The following is a 17,229-nucleotide window of genomic DNA, read 5'->3' as shown; positions in this document are numbered from 1 at the left end:
GAGAGTTGGCTCTGTCATCCAAAGACGGTGCTTTGAAACTATGGCCCAGGGAAGGGTTATTTAATAAATACGTCAGAACAGCACCGCAGTACTTTGGGGGCAAATGTCTCAAGTCTTAGAACAAAAGGTGGATTAGTTGATGTAAAAAAATTATATTGTAGAAAACGTAGCAGAAAGACAGGATTAAACACTCATCTGATTGCTTTGGGAATGAAAACTTCCCAAGATCTGATGCAGTATAAGACATGACAGAACAACATTGGCGGCAAGAGAATATGCAAGTTTAAAACTTGCACAGAGGAAAAACCTAAAATAAAAAGAAAACAGATTGGGAAGAGTATCTGCAGCCAGCTCCCCAGGCAAGAGGGTACTCCATCTGAATTCCACGAGGAACTCCTCAAAATCAAATCCCCAGCACGTACATGGACAGATAATACAGACAGACATTTCACACGAAAAGAACTGCAGCCGGCTAATTTTAATAAATGGAAAATAGTTCCACTTTCCTAGCCATCAAAAATGCAAACTAAGGAATCACTAAGTTGCTCTTTCACAGACATGACGTTGGTGTAGATAGGAAGGGAGAAAAATAACACCCAATGCACCGGGCACAGTGGCTCACGCCTGTAATCCCAGCACTTTGGGAGGCTGAGGCGGGCTGACCACTTGAGGTCAGGAGTTCAAGACCAATCTGGCCAACATGGTGAATCCCCGTCTCTATGAAAAATTACCAAAATTAGCCAGGGGTGGTGGTGCTTGCTTGTAGTCCCAGCTACTTGGGATGCTGAGGCAGGAGAATCTCTTGAATCTGGGAAGCGGAGGTTGCAGTGAGTCAAGATCGTGCCACTGCACTCCAGCCTCCAAAAACAAAAAACGAAACCACCCAATGCCAACAAGGATGTGGGGAAGCCTGTCCATGGTGAGGTTGGCTGAGACAGCCTTTACAGCAATCAGTTTGGTGTCAAGTGCCAAGAAGCACAAACACTGACACCTCTGGCCCAGCAAACGTGGGAACCTGTCCTCAAGAGATTACTCAAAAGAATAAAAAATGTAGCTGAAGAATAATAAAAAATGTCCACAAAGAGATTCATCTCAGCATTACTGATAGCACCAACAAAAACAACTGACAGAAACTCAATAATAGTACTTTTAAAATGAGGAATACTTTTAAAATGAGGATGCAGTAAGTCCATGGAACATAACGCAGCCATCAAAAGGAACAGTCACAAAGATGGGGCAGGAGAAACATGGAAAATGTATTTAATCTAATACCAAGTGAGGGAAGCAGAGTATAAAATAATGTTTCTGTGATGGTAAGTATGAAAATCTAGGTGTGCCTATGCATGAGGCTGGAAATGTGAAACCAAAATAAAAATGATTACTGGAATGAGACTGTTGCTTTTTCTCCTTTTCCTTATGATGATATGCTGTTTGTGAGTATGAATGTGAAGCAGAAGAAACAAAGGAGGATTACAGGATTTTATTTTTAAAGACAGGGTCTTGCTGTGTCACAGAAATACAGGATTTGAATGAGAAAATGAAGCATGTGTTTTGTGTACTGCCTGTTTCCTGCCATCAAAGCTTCAAACATTTCAACAGCTACTCAGATGCTCTTGCATCTATGACGAGGGTACCCCATCAGGGCCATTACACTCCTCAGGCTCTGCCCACCCCTCCTCCAGCTCCGGGACCCTCTTGCCAGCGCTGCACTGGGAACAGGGAAGAGCTGCCTGGGCTCAGGCCCAAGATCCTGTTGTTACCTCCGACAAGCTACTTAGTAGCTGCATGAACTTCAGGTCTCCCAGCCTCCTTTCCTCACCTCCCCAAAGAGGGGAGCCACAGTGCCCACACCCAGGTGTTGGCAGAGCCTGCACAGTGGGCTACTATGCACAGGGCTTTCCTTTGTGTCTGCAGCCTCTTCCTCTTTAGTGACTTCCACCAAGCAGCATTCAAAGCTCTTCCATTTCAAACAAATAAGCACGTGGACAAATGTGCTCCCTTGACCCAGGCGCATTCTCCTCCGCCTCCTCATGCCCTGTTAACTCCTAAGTGCCAAGGTCTGATGTCACCCTGGCCCTTCCATGGACACTGCGCTCACCAAGTCTGCTGATGGGCTGAGTCACTTCATCTAAGGGACGCTCGGTCTTTGTGTTGGGCCCCTTGGCCACATTTGCTATTGTAACCACACCCTCTTCTTGACCCAACTTTTCTGATGGTGTCCTCAACACCACAGCATTCTGGTCTTCCTCGTACGCTGTGGCTGTGCCTTGGTCTCCCTTACCCGCGGCACTACACCTAACCCAGTGCAGGAAGTGGAAGCATCATTCATGCAGCCCTGATATGGTTTGGCTGTGTCCCCACCTAAATCTCTTCTTGAATTGTAGTTCCCATAATCCCCATGTGTCGTGGGAGGGACCAGGTGGAGATAATTGAATCATGGGGTGGTTTCCCCATCCTTTGCTCAATAGTGATAGTGATTGATAGTGATCGTGATAGTGATGGTGAGTGAGTTCTCAAGAGATCTGATGGTTTTACAAGGAGCTTCGCCCACCAATGGGCACCCACTTCTCCTTCCTGCCATCATGTGAAGAAGGATGTGTTTACTTCCCCTTCTGCCATGGTTGTAAGTTTCCTGAGGCCTTCCCAGCCCTGCAGAACTGTGAGTCAATTACACCTCTGTCCTTATAAGTTACCCGTCTTAGGTATGACGACAACATGAGAACAGACTAATACAGACCCTTTCCCCAATCCCAAGCCCAGTTTTCTACTCCATTCCTCTCAACGTTTTTCCTCTTCTCTCCCTTTTTACTGTCACTACTTCTATTCTGGCTCACTCATCTGTCATCTTGATCACTGCAGATGCAGATTTCCAAGATGTGAATCTGATCCTGTTACTTCCTTGCTTGAATCTTCAATGGCTCCCTACTGCCCTCAGGATAAGGTATTTGCTCTTAGCTTGGCTTGTAAAGAGAGGCTTGGTCTGGCTCCTGCCTCCAGCCTCTCTGTCCCCTCCAGGCTCTCTCTGCCTCTCTCACCCCATGCCTAGCCACACATGTGGTCTAGCAAGGGTGATCCTGACTTTGGGCTGGAGCCACAAACAGGCAGAGATGGTACAAAAGCCCCTGGTGTCTCTCTGGCCACAGGCCTCCACAGCCTGCCTGGTCTGGGCACTGGGCATTGCCGAGCAGAAGACCAGAGAGCCCTGGGCTGGTGTTTCCAGCACCCCAAGTGCCACTCAGGGGACCCTGAACCACACCTCTGCCCAAATTGCTCTGGCTGGGCGGAGGGGGTCTTCAGGCAGAGGGTGGCCACTCAGGGGCAGAAGCAGCAGCCCCTTTGTGCCTGAGCAGGTGTTTTAGAGACTGGGTCAGCAGAGGGGGGTCTGTGGCTCCAGATCTGTGAGCTGAGGAGGCTGACTCAGGACACATGAGAAGCAGAGAAGGGCAGGCAGACCTGGGTTCAAATGAGGGCACAGCCACCACTACCTGTGTGACTTGGGCAAATCACTTGATCTTTCTGAGCCTCTGTTTACTTGTCGGAGAACAGTAAGGTCTTGTCAAGATTGCATCACATAATACTGGAAAGTGCCTGGCACAGATCTCACACATAGGGAAGGCTCAATACGTGGAAGGGGTTGCCACTGCTGGCTGTCCTGCCCAGAAGCCTAGTCGGGAGGGAAGGATGACTTAGTGATGACAGTCCCACTAGCAGCCCTGGGATGGGGAAAGGAGAGGCAGGAGCCTATGACCGGAAGTGCCAGGTGGGCTCTCCCTGAAGGTGATGCTACATCACAGGCCGCCAGCTCACTGGCAGGTGTGGCACCTGTCCACAGACCCTTACCATAGGATTCGTCGCTGTCAGAGGACTTGATGCTGATGAGGATGTGCTGGTCTAGCAGGTACTCAGGGTCAGAGATAATGGGCTTCAGCTGCAGAGAGAAGGGCACAGGACTGGAGTTGACGGGCAAGGGACAGGTGAGGGGACAGGTGGGTGTACAGGTGGATAAGGATGACGAAAGGTGTTCTTAGTCATCAGATCCAAATCTCTGCTGTCCATACCCAACAGAGCAGGTGGGGTATAGCTTTCACATACACCCTGTCCAGCAAGGTGGGGGTTAGCTTCCTTCCCTGTCCCCTTTACCTCCACACTGCACCCCAGGCCTCCTAAACTGAGCTGGCTCCCAGGTCCCAGCAAGAAGGCCTGACCCCTTGGCCGGGCGCGGTGGCTCAAGCCTGTAATCCCAGCACTTTGGGAGGCCGAGGCGGGTGGATCACGAGGTCAGGAGATCGAGACTATCCTGGCTAACATGGTGAAACCCTGTCTCTACTAAAAATACAAAAAACTAGCCGGGCGTGGTGGCGGGCACCTGTAGTCTCAGCTACTTGGGAGGCTGAGGCGGGAGAATGGCGTGAACCCGGGAGGCGGAGTTTGCAGTGAGCCGAGATCACGCCACTGCACTCCAGCCTGGGAGACACAGCGAGACTCCGTCTCAAAAAAAAAAAAAAAAAAAAAAAAAGAAGGCCTGACCCCAAATGGGCCCCATCCATTGCCCGCGTTCCTTCCCATCCCTAGGCCAGAGTCATGGAGGAGGATGCAGGCTGACGGACAAGTGGGGCCAGGCACCAGGTCTGGAATGACCCCTGCACTCCACCCTGCACCAGGCTCCCCGCACAGAGCACACACCTTCTCCTTGGCCCCCAGGACTGTGGCTACATCCCAGCCCTGCCCCTATCTGGCTTGCGCCTATCTGGGGAGGACACAGCCTCTGTGTCCATCATGGCAGAGCCCCCAGCTGGGCCTGGAATGTCCTACAGATTGTTAGGGGTGTGGCTCAGCGAATGACAGACACAGACTCCCACATTCCATCTGTGAGCACGTTTCCAGAACCGGGGACTGCCAGCTCCCCCAGAGGCCCTGCTGGCCTGGCCGGTGGCGGGGGGTGCTGCTAGCAGGCTTTGCACAATGCTGGGGGAGCCTCGGACCTCACCAGTGGGGGCTGTGTCCGGGCGAGCGCAGGGAGAAGCATCACACGCACACTAGCTCCTCATCTGCTACAAGTTATGACTTTTCAGATTTATGACTTTTTCAGATGTGGGGCTGTTCCTCACGATGACTCCCATACAGAAGGGCCAAATAAAAAGGTGATACTTTGTTCTAGGGATTCCCTCCCTTCCTTTCCAGACACCAAAAAGCTCTGGTACAGGGCTCTGGGCACCATGTTGGCCAACAGGGCAGACTCACTACATCTCCATTCAGAAAGTTCCAGGCCGAGCACAGTGGCTCATGCCTATAATCACGGCACTTTGGGAGGCCGAGGCGGGCAGATCACTTGAGGTCAGGAGTTCAAGACCAGCCTGGCCAACATGGTGAAACCCTGTCTCTACTAAAAGATACAAAAATTAGCGAGGCGTGGTGGTGTGTACCTGTAATCTCAGCTACTTGGGAGGCCGAGGCAGGAGAACCACTTGAACCTGGGAGGCGGAGGTTGCAGTGAGCCGATTTGGCACCACTGTACTCCAGCCTGGGCAACAGAGCGAGACTCAGTCTCAAAAAAAAAAAGTTCCAGAACAGATGATTGGAAATTGCAGTGGAGCTCTGGGCACTCCAGGGTTCCACGGCTGCACCAATCATCACTTGGCTCCTGGCACGAGGTGATGCCTGGCTCTAAGTTAGACCCAGGGCCAGAGCTGGGGGCCTCGGATGCAGGAGGAAGACCAGGTCCTCCCTGGGATGCAGTGGGAGTGGGGTGACAGACATCTGAACAACAAATGTCTCTGTGGGACACCACCACCCTGGCAGGGGGTGGCAGGGAGGAGGACTATCTAGGGGGCCATGGCAGAGATTTACAGGGTGAACAGAGGAGGCTGCCAGGCAACAGGGGTGGGACGGGGGTTCAGGGAGCAGGAGACAGTGAAGGCTCCTGCAGTCCTGTGGGAACAGCAGATGAGGCTGCTTAGCCCACTGGGCAACAGGAAGTCGACTGGATAAAGAGGGGGACGCCAGGATCAGATAGGCATTCCAGAAAGATCCATCAGCGTTCAGGATGCCTCAGCAAGAGGCAGGAGACAGGAAAGGTGGACCCCCTGGGAGGGGGCAGGGGGACAGAGGCAAGAGGAACAGCAGGACTTGGTGGCTGTGAGGATGTGGGGAGTGGAGGAAGACAGGGTGCCCTAGGGGGTCCCTGAGCTGGACAGGGGGGTGAACGTGTTGGGGAATGGGGTGCTGCTCTCTTTTCCAGCTTCACCAAAGGAGGAAACTACTGTTCAGGCCCTGCCTGGAAGCAGCCAGGGAGGAAGAGCAGGAGGAGGGGCTTGGGCCGGGTGAGGCAGAAATGTCTCCTTGGAGCCCAGAGCCCCCATGACTAAGGGGCCTGAAGACAGCCCCAGAACAGGGCCTTCTGACAGCTCTTCTGGGGCCTCAGTGGGAGACCCCAGTCAGAGCCACGTGAGCTGGCCGCGGCCTCTGAGTAATTTGGAATTGGGCCGCAGTGGGGGGAATCTGGAGTTCAGGTCAGCCGCTGCTCCTCAGATGATGTGGCTTTTTTACATGGCCTGAGAGTTGGTTCCAATCAAAGGTTAATGCCAGTGTGGGTCCAGCCTCCTGAAACCTGCCTACATCCTACCCCAGTCTCAGGAGAGAATGGGTCCCTCCACCTGTCCTTTAAAATTCACCTCCAGTGTCACCTCCGAGGGAACCTCCGAGGGCAGCCCCCAAGATGCCCCACCTCCTGTGATGGATCTGCCTGGCCTGGGACTCCTCTCCATTCCACCCCTCCCTCGCGGCATGAAAAAGAAACTCACTTCCCACCCAGCATGAACAACCACTAAGCTCCTTAGCTTGTACTCGATGACACCCGACACCTCCACTGTCAATTTAGCACTACAAAAGCAGATTCAGTAGAAAAGCATTAAAAAAAAAAAAATAGAGACAGGGTCTCACTGCATCACCCAGGCTGGAGTACACTGGCATGATCATAGCTTAGTGCAGCCTGGATCTCCTAGGCTCAGGTTATCCTCCCGCCTCAGCCTCCAGAGCAGCTAGGACTACAGGCATGCGCCATCATGTCTGGCTAGTTAAAAAAAAAAAAAAATTTTAGGCTGGGTGCGGTGGCTCATACCTCTAATCCCTGCACTTTGGGAGGCCGAGACCAGTGGATCACTTGAGGTCAGGAGTTTGAAACCAGTGTGGCCAACATGGGGAAACCCCATCTCTACTAAAAATACAAACATTAGCTGGGTGTGGTGGTGCACACCTGTAGTCCAAGCTACTCAGGAGGGTGAGGCAGGAAAATCGCTTGAACCTGGGTGGTCGAGGTTGCAGTGAGCCAAGATCATGCCACTGCACTCCAGCCTGGGCGACAGAGCAAGACTCTGTCTCAAAAAAAAAAAAAGAAAAGCAAAAAAAAAATGATTTTTTTTTTTTTGTAGAGATGGGGTGTCACTGTGTTTCCCAGGCTGGTCTTGAACTTCTGGGCTCAAGCAATCCCCCCGCCTTGGCTTCCCAAGTGCTGGGATTACATGTGTGAGCCACACCAGGCCAGAAAACCATTTTTTCTATAGCAAAGAAGACTGTGTTCCCACTAAAGTTTGGTTGAGTGTTTTCAATTCCACCCTCTGCTCTTGCAGGGTCACAGACATGTCAAGTACTTCGTGTGTTCACAAGTGTATGATTAGCAGCCAACAGACCCCTCTCTATGCCTCTCTGTACTCAATTCTATGAACCAGCACTGAATAGGAAAACAAGCATCAAAGCGGGTATTGGAGTCTTGGAGTTGCATCCTAGGTGTGTTACCGCAGCCATGAGGCCATGAACAAACAGCGCTTGGCCCTGCACCTGATTTTCCTTCTTTGCAAAATCATGTGGTTAGATGAGCTGACCTCTAGATCCCTTCTGTGATCCTTTAGGGGAACTGAAACCATTTAGGAATAATGAGGCCACATACCGACTGCTGCAAAGCATGTCATGAACCACCGCGAGCGAGAGCTTGCTCCTAGAGGGGCCTCTTTCCGCATTCGGTCTATGAGATTTCTGCCCCCTCTGGTCAGGCCTGGCCATAGCTCTGCCGCTGGCTGGTGCTCCCGGCCTAGCAAATGCAAATCTTCTTTTGGGGAATGCCTTGCTCTAGAATTACCTTTGGAAGGGTCTCACCAAACTTCACCACCAGCTCCCCCTCACTTCCTTCTTCATTTTCTCCTTCCTGACTCTTGACGAAACCTGTTGGAGGACAAGAAGGCTGGTTTTCAGAAAACAGAGCAAGAACCAGACAGAAAAGACTCCCTGGTCACCCCACCCAGACCGAGGAAGATGTGCTCTCGCCCTTTTTTTTTTTTTTTTTTTTTTTTTTTAAATCTCGGGGCCTCAGCATCATTTAGGAGTCAGGCCTGCCGGGGATTCTGTTTTTGTTCAGGGACTGGTCATTTGCCAACATGGTCTAATTATTTTTAGGAAAATCAAAGAGATTCCCCTCCTTTTCAGTTCCTCTTTGCAACAAACCAGGCAACAAAGAAATCATCACATCACAGGCAAAAAGATTAGGAAACTTGACAGCTCGTCCCACGCCACTCAAGATAGCAGCCTTTTGAAATTCTAATTTAAGCTTCCTAATATGCTGTTTCCATAGAAATGTATGCAAGTGTCTTGATAGTTTATTAAAACCACCCGCACAAAAATCTTCATCATTTTTCGAACCGCTTTGACCCTGCTGGGTGAACTGGGGCTTGGGGACTCAGTGGCAAAGGCCGCTCTAGCACCAGGCCCGGGCCCGGCTGAGTTGGAGAAGGAGGTAGGGACCAGAGGGGCAGAACTGGCAGCACACGCTTCTTCCTGATTTCTGGAAGCATCCCAGCCAGGCCCTCACAAAATGCCCTTTTGTGGAGTTGATGTCCCCTATTCCTCCCCCGACCACTATGCAGACCATCTCAGTGAAGAGGGCTGGATACACGCAGCTCTTCCCTGGCCGTGAAACAGCTTTAGACAACATGCCTAGAAATGTCACCTGGAAAGGGTGTTTCCTAAACACAGTTTGTGCTAAATGCCGCTGGCTCAGGGGAGCCTGTCCATCTCCTGCTTGCTTTCGGACGCTGCAGACCCCCTGAGAAAGACGCCACGATCTCCAAAGAGCAAGAGGAGCCAGGGCGACAACAGGCAGCGACAGCTCCAGCCCTCACACTGGCTCTCTGAGGTCTGGACCTGGGCCCAATGCTCTCTGGCTGAGTCAGAGCCCCAGCTTGCAGGGAACCTCGAGCGGGTCACAGTCCACCCTCAGGGGCAGGGATTGGACCCTGCCTGCCACCTACAAGGGACTGAGAGGTCAGTACATTCATGGCCATCCCTGCCCCTAGGGCTGCACAGGCCACAGGGGGACCCTTGGCAGTAACTGAGTGTCCCCTTGAGCCATCCACCTGCAGCCCCACTTCTCTGATCCGCTTTGTGAGTCTTTTCCAGGGAGAGGAGAAATGGGGCAAAGTGCCAAGTACAAAAGACGTTTATAAGAAGGCTCCGGCCAGCTCCGCCCAGAAGGTAGCTCAGCAGCCACTTACTCTCCAAGCAGCTCGAGTGGAACTCCAGGTAGAATTTGGTCTGGGACTTGGTCTTCAATGTGGCGTAGCACCTGAGAAACTCAATCTGTCCTTGGCTGTCGACAGTCCCAGGACCTGGAACAGGGGAGAACGGGGACTCAGTTCCACAATGTGCCTGGAGATGGAGCATTTCCAATTAGTTCTCATGCCACGTACTGAGCTCCTTCTCAGGGTCCCAGGAAGGAGGGAGTTTACTGGGAGGAGAACTAAAGCTACAGCGAAATCCAGCACCCACCCGAGCATCCTCAACCTCTCTGATGTATCATAAGCTGGCCAGGGCAGAGAGCGGGGCAGAAAGACGCAGAGTCCCAGGAGTCCGCACCTCATTTCAGCTCTGTCATTAAAGCTGTGTGACCTCAGGCAATACCCCCACTATTTCAGGCTCCCAGCTAGTTCCGGCAAAAAGACTTTGTAGAATGGCTGGGTTGCTCAATACCCAAATTAATGCTGTTGCTGAGTTCAGATGATGAGGGCTAGCAGCTCTTTCTCCCTCAGGCCCAGTGATCCCCGCTCCTTACTCTGGGCTCCGTAAGCTCATTTGTACAGAGTTAACTTGCCTGCAACTGTATTAATTTAGATGATGCTTTTGCAAGCATCCTTAAGCTGCTTTTAAACAAGTGTTCTATCCTTTCATATACATTTTGAGCCACAGAACAGAGACTTGTTCTGAGACCATGAACAAATCTTTCCTTCCTCCATCCCTCACATCCTTCCTTCCTTCTTTCCTTTCTCTTTCCAAACCCCACAGTGCCCAGTCCAGGCTCTGCTTAGGTAGATGCCCTGTCAATGCTCAATTCCTGTGATCAGTGTTTTCGAGCATCTGCTGGGTACTGAGCCGCCGTGGAGGGAAGCCCAGCCCGACACTGAGGATGCCCTACCCTGGAATAGAGGAGGAGGTGGCAAGGACAACCCCTTCAGGGCTGCAGGAGCTCAGAGAAAGGAGAGATGGGTGGAAGTCGGGGAAGAGGTCCAGCCTAAGGACTAGGAAGATTCTAGAAAAGCACAGTGGCCAGACTTAGGAAGGAAACACAATGGTGGGTCAAGGCTTGGGTGGAGAAGGGAGGTCACATTTCCGGGGCTGTGGATGTTAGATACAATAGGATGGAGAAAAGCATCCCAGGAAGATGGTGCTCTGGCCTCATGTGTGTCCCCCAGGGTATGAAGGACACAGAGCAAGATGGTCTTTCCTTGTATTTGGGTCCCCTATGTTCAGTTTTCCTAAAGGAGCCCAGTGACCACTGGACTGACCGTGGAGGCAGTGACTGGGCAGAGACAACATGGCTCCCTGGTCACTTAGGCCAAGGGCTGGATGGACACATTACAGAGAACACTTGGCCCAGCTGGGACGAGGGTAGCCTGGCAACCAGGGCTGGGCTGGATTATTTGAAAAATTACCTGCAAATCTAAATATTATTTACTGTGGTGTTTCCCAAAACTCAGTCATCTGCATGCCATCTTTTTTGTTTGTTTGTTTTTGTTTTTTTTTATTTGAGACGGAGTCTGGCTCTGTCGCCCAGGCTGAAGTGCAGTGGCCGGATCTGAGCTCACTGCAAGCTCCGCCTCCCGGGTTCACGCCATTCTCCTGCCTCAGCCTCCCGAGTAGCTGGGACTACAGGCGCCCGCCACCTCGCTCAGCTAGTTTTTTGTATTTTTTAGTAGAGACGGGGTTTCACCAGGTTAGACAGGATGGTCTCGATCTCCTGACCTCGTGATCCGCCCGTCTCGGCCTCCCAAAGTGCTGGGATTACAGGCTTGAGCCACTGCGCTCGGCCCTGCATGCCATCTTAACGATTTTTACCATCTCTGCCTACCACGCACCTGTATTACTCTTTACTTAATATTTTCTCTAAATAGACTCACTTTTTAAAATTAAGTGTAGCTGAATAAGGTATATCACAACACTAAATGGAAAAACAATGGTGCTTGCCTTAAACAGAAGACATAAATTTAAAACATGTTAAAATAAAGGCATTACTAACAAATGCTTATTCATGTCCCCTGCCCCCTCCTCCCACCCCACCCCGATAATTGTCTTCAGGCCACACCTTGGTAAACACTGATTTACCCATGTTTTCAGACTAAAACTGAGGCTCAAAAGGCTGACATATTTGCCTAGCAGAGCGAGTAAATTCTCCGGACTGAAATTGTGCTGTGGCTGGGACATGAAGAAACTGACTGATACTGTGGACTTGACTGGGAAAATGAGCCTTCCTCTAATGCAGACCGCTGACTGTTACCCGAAGACAAGCTCCCAACACTCCTTGTCATTGAGGAAAACAGAGAAACAGACACCGTCCTTTGCTTACCGTTCTTGGAGACAAACTGGGAAGTGACTCCTGCCTCAAACGTGGCAAAGACAGGGCTGTGGTCACTGGTCATGATGTCGCTGGTACTGCCTGCAGGGGAGGGAAGGCATTTTTCAGCAGGGAAGGAGAAGCCCTTCTGGTCAGGCCAAGGACGGCAACCCTAAAGCAGAAACTTTAGTTATGGAGCCCTCCAGAAGTGCGAAGGTTTTACACCTGCTGTCCTGTTGTCCTTCCACTGAAATGCTTAAAGGGTTCAGTGGAAGACAGTGTGGACACTGCCTCCTCCATGGATAAAAGAAGCCTGTGCTCATTTTTCCTAAATACCTATGACTTTTTGAATTGATTAGGGAGTGTGAACCATGGAGATTTTTCTGGTCTAATCATATTATTTATTTATTTATTTTTGAGACAGAGTCTCGCTCTGTTGCCCAGGCTGGAGTGCAGTGGCGCGATCTCAGCTCACTGCAACCTCCACCTCCCAGGCTCAAGCAATTCTCATGCCTCAGCCACCCGAGTAGCTGGGATTACAGGTGCGTGCCACCACACCCAGCCAATCTTTGTGTTTTTTATAGAGATGAGGTTTCGACATGTTGGCCAGGCTGGTCTTGAACTCCTGACCTCAGGTGATCCACCCGCCTCAGCCTCCCAAGTGCTGGGATTACAGACACGAGCCACCGCGCCTGGCTCACTTTATTTTATTGATGAGGAGCCCCAAACACGGGGTGGGAAGGGGACTGAAGGCCACTCAGCTCATCAGTGGGAGAGACGGGACACCTTCTCCATCCCACGATGCCTTGTAGAACCAGGAGAGAGCGGATGATGCCAAGTGTAGAAAACTCTGTTAAGGAGCTTGGCACTGGGGTGAGAAGGGAGGCAACAGAGCACTTTGGGAGGGGGCAAGAGAAAGAGGACAGTTCTAGAAAGACAGTTCTTTCAAGATAGCCCGTTGGAGATGCCTGGCAGGAAGTGGTCACTCAAGGCTGGAGATATGTCTTTGGATGTGGAGTCTTGGGATTAAGTGGAAGCGGAAGACATTAGTGTGTTTGGGCTTTCACATGAAAGATGAGAAGAGATGAGGACAGAATTCCAAGGCACGCCAACCATGAATGGGCGGGCAAAGGAAAAACTGCCAGCAAAGGAGACCAAGAAGGTGATAAAACAGACTTGGTACCCTTTTCTAGAAAGCGTTTACAAATCAGCAAGAAAAAGATAAACACTCCACCGCTCAACCAACCAAAGGATATGGACAGAAAATGCACCAAAAAATATAAATGGCTAATAAACATGAAAAGAAAAAAGCTCACTTACTAAGGATCACCAGAGAAACACATGGAAACTACAAGACAGAACAGAGAAAGGGACAGGAGAGGAGGAGGGGAGTGGGGGCACTGGTTGGTAGTAGAGGAGGAAAAGATGGAGTCAAGGGTCTAGGGGCAAAGGCTAGGCAGGAAAGAAAGAGGAGGCTACCCCTTCTCTGAGAGAGGAGGGAGGAAGATGCGAGGACATCAGCCTAAAATCTGGACACGAGGCAGAGCGTGGTGGCTCACGCCTGTAATCCCAGCACTTTGGGAGGCCGAGGTGGGCGGATCACTTGAGGCCAGGTATTCAAGACCAGCCTGGCCAACATGGCAAAACACTGTCTCTACTAAAAATACAAAAATTAGCCTGGCGTGGTGGTGCGCACTTGTAATCCCAGCTGCTTGGGAGGCTGAGGTGGAGAATCACTTGAACCTGGGAGGCTGACATTGCAGTGAGCCAAGATGGTGCCACTGCTCTCCAGCCTGGATGACAGAACAAGAGTGTCTCAAAAAAACAAAACCAAACAAAAACAAAAAACTGGACATGAGCGGGAAGAAATCAGTGAGGTCCAGTGCTATGTGAGGCAGGAGGATGGAGGGATGGAGGTGGGGAGTCAGGCTGAGCACTGGGGTACAGGTTTGCAGTGGTAGTGGAGGAGGGGTGTTCCAGGGAGAATTTAATGGGTTGACAAGCAAGATTTTTTTTTAAGTATTCTCAGAATATTTCAGATATGTACTGAACATAATAGCAATGGTACTACAGTGTGCACTTAAGCTCGGAGGTGGACTATAAGATGAGTGACCCTCAAAAACCCAGTCCTCCTCCCAGTAACCACATTCTCTGTGGTCCCCTCCCACCATGAGTCTGGGCCTGGCCATGTGACTTTCTTTGGCCAATGGGACCTTAGTAAACCTGAGGCCAACGAAGCCTTAAGAAGAATTTCCATTGGTGAGACTTGCAGCTAGGAACCCTGAGACCAGGAAGCAAAGCAGCCTGCACTGGCCTGCTGGATGATGAGTACCACCCCATGCCTGCTGACAGCCAGCCCACCCCAGATCTGATGGGCTCCTCCCTGAGTGTGCCCAGATGACACCAACTAGAGCAGAGGTGAGCAGTCCAAATTCAGCCTAGCCCAGAGACTCGCAAGCAAATAATTGTTTGCTTTAAGTCAGTGAGTTTTAGGACAGTTTGTGGTCTATATATGCATGGGTCTCTCTTGTTCTTATCTTTAATTTTTCCATCCCTGGTTAATGTTACACTGTTTTTAACTACTGTACCTTTGGAGTAAGTCCTGCCATCTTGGAAGGCAAGTGACCTGTTCTGCCTCTTCCTCCTCCTTTGTCAGAAGTTTGATAAGCAGTAGACAGCTGATTACATTGTAATTACATTGTAATGTAATGTAACCCCTGGCTACATTAATTGCCATGAGAAGACTAAGGCTCCCAGGTCACCCCCGTTTACTGAGCTCTGAACATCCACTCACTTTTCTTTTCCAACTTCTTGCCTTCCCTCAACCCCAACTCATTAAACATTTCCACTGAGCCCTCTGGCACTCCATGAAATATCATTAGCAAAATTCCCTGTATCTTTAATCTTCCCATCACCCCCCAAACCCGGCCCTCCCCCGGAAGACACTGCTGCCTCTCTGGTGAGGCTTGTTTTGCTCCCCAGCCCTCATATTCCGGGCCCAGAGGTGGGGACAAAGGGTGTCCTTCCCACTCCTCATTGCCACTTCCGGACTGATCTCCCTCTTTCTCTAAAGCCTCCACTGTCGAGCAGTTTTGAATGCCAAGTTTAGGTGCAAAACAGTAAGTGGTAATTCTACAAGTCTCCCCTATCTCCTGACTCGGCAGAGGCTGGCTGAAGCAGGCAGATGGTTGAGATAAGAATTGGCAGGACGCGCGGAGCTGCAGGATGTGGGAAGGACAGCATTGACAGGGGAGACCCTGCGTGTGGCTGGGAAGGAGTGACAGGCCTGGAGAGTCCGAGGGGTGCGGGGGAGGGAATGCACAAGTGAGGAGGCTGCAGGCAGAGGGTAGGACTCGGTCACTTTGAGCTTTGGAAGCTGGAACAATGCCCCGGCCGTCACTGTGAGGGCAGGTTGCCTTCCCACACATCTAAAGGTGTTGTGTGAAGTTCGTCTAGTGACGTCACTTCTGGGAGACAGAGCTCATTCCTTCAGCAAGGAATGCAGGGAGCGTGTGTTAAACTATTTCAGGGTAGCTGCTCTGGGCTCTTCTGGGCAGCCGGAGGAGACATGCACAGGAATGGAAGTCAGTTCAATGTATAGGACCAGAGTTAAATTTGTGAGACCAAATTTGCCAGTCCCCAGAGAAGGTGGGAGCCACGAAGGTGGCCACTGGGCAGCAGCAGGATTCCCCCGCCCCTCTCCTCGCTCCAAGGACCAGGGTGGCCCTCCTTTAGGGACATTGAGAATTTGCAGTGTTTTAAAAATAATATCACTGGGCCTGGTGCAGTGGCTCAGTCCTGTAATCCCAGCACCTGGGGAGCCTGAGGCGGGTGGATCACTTGAAGTCAGGAGTTTGAGACCAGCCTGACCAACATGATGTAACCCCATCTCTACTAAAAATACAAAAATTAGCCAGGCATGATGCTGCATGCCTGATATCCCGGCTACTTGGGAGTCTGAGGCAGGAGAATCACTTGAACCCGGGAGGCAAAGGTTGCAGGGAGCCGAGATTTAGCCACTGCACTCTGGCCTGGGCGACTGAGAGAGACTCCAGCTCAATAAATAAATAAAAATAATACCACAATTCTCAGTCAGTGAAGTGTTCAAAGCAACTCTGTTCTGTGGATTTCTAAGGTCTCGCTTTGTAAGTAATGGGAACTAATCAGTAGCTTTTCAGAATAAGCATTCAGGCAATTAAGAACTCCTTCAGTGCACCTTTGAGGGTCAAGAGTTAACAGTCATTTTTTTCTTTCATTTTTTTCAGAGGTAGGGTCTATGTTGCCCAAGCTGGTTTTGAACTACTGGGCTCAAGCGATCCTCCCACCTCAGCCTCTTGAGTAGCTGAGACTATAGGTGCGTGGCACAGTGCCTGGCTAACAGTTATTTCTTAATTGTTTTTATAATTTATTCCATAATTATTTATTTTAATATTACATATTATGCCTTTTAAAAATCAATTTAACTCAATTTATTGTTAAACTTCCCCAAATATATATATGTATATACTTGTGCCATATGAATTTCCAATAACTGACTATTTCTGACCTACAAAAACACTTTCATATGGTTCAAACTTAATACGTTCTTTTCTAAAGAAATAAAATTGAATTTTTAAAAAAGTGCTCCAGGTCGGCCGCAGTGGCTCACGCCTGTAATCTCCGCACTCTGGGAGGTTGAGGCGGGCTGATCACTTGAGGTCAGGAGTTCGCATCCAGCCTGGCCAACGTGGCAAAATCCGTATCTACTAAAAATACAAAAATTAGCCAGGCATGGTGGTGGGAGCCTGTAATCCCAGCTGCTTGGGGAGGCTGAGGCACGAGAATCGCTTGAACCCAGGAGGCGGAGGTTGTGGTCAGATGAGATCACGCCATTGTACTCCAGCCTGGGTGATAGAACGAGACTCTATCTAAAAAAGAAAAAAAGTGCTCCATAACTCAAACGTCTCCCAAAGCAGGGGATATTGATTAGGTGACAGCCCAAGACAGGCGGGGATGCATCAACATTTCCAGGTTGCCTGATTAGGGTTACAGTGAATTCCTCCCTTTGACACATCAACAGATTGAAGCCCTTAGATTTTAGGGCAGTTGCACCTCCCAGCAACTGCCCTAAACTGCCCTCTCTGATCCTGGTCTGCTTTCCCCAGTGTTTGGACTCACCATAAGACTGACACACCACGTGCACCAGGGGATAAGACTTCCAGAGGACTCGGTCGCACCAGGAAGGCAAGTTGTACTTCATCTGCAAATCAAAGTCACAGGCTTTGTAAAATGCCTCTTATTATGTTTCAATCAGTAGAAGAAAAGACTAACTGGTGGCCTCTGTAATCCTCAAATTAATCGGCTGTTGGCTTTTTATT

General features: G+C 50.4%; 1 protein-coding gene across 2 annotated transcripts in view; it reads right to left on the bottom strand.

Annotated features, from left to right (window-relative positions):
• The window catches only part of INPP5D (inositol polyphosphate-5-phosphatase D), a 152,179-nt gene that overhangs the window by 13,889 nt on the left and 121,061 nt on the right, over window positions 1-17,229 (bottom strand). For both annotated transcript variants that reach the window (XM_028831241.2, XM_028831242.2), the window contains 5 exons: window positions 17,030-17,111; window positions 11,885-11,974; window positions 9,540-9,653; window positions 8,132-8,214; window positions 3,841-3,928 (listed from right to left, as the gene is read on the bottom strand). In XM_028831241.2, coding sequence (XP_028687074.2) covers window positions 3,841-3,928; window positions 8,132-8,214; window positions 9,540-9,653; window positions 11,885-11,974; window positions 17,030-17,111 — 457 coding nt within the window. The remainder of the gene's footprint in view (window positions 1-3,840; window positions 3,929-8,131; window positions 8,215-9,539; window positions 9,654-11,884; window positions 11,975-17,029; window positions 17,112-17,229) is intronic.

This window comes from Macaca mulatta, chromosome 12, assembly GCF_049350105.2.
Source record: "Macaca mulatta isolate MMU2019108-1 chromosome 12, T2T-MMU8v2.0, whole genome shotgun sequence".
In the NCBI taxonomy this organism is placed as follows: Eukaryota; Metazoa; Chordata; class Mammalia; order Primates; family Cercopithecidae; genus Macaca; species Macaca mulatta.
This window is presented reverse-complemented; position numbering and strand designations above follow the sequence as displayed.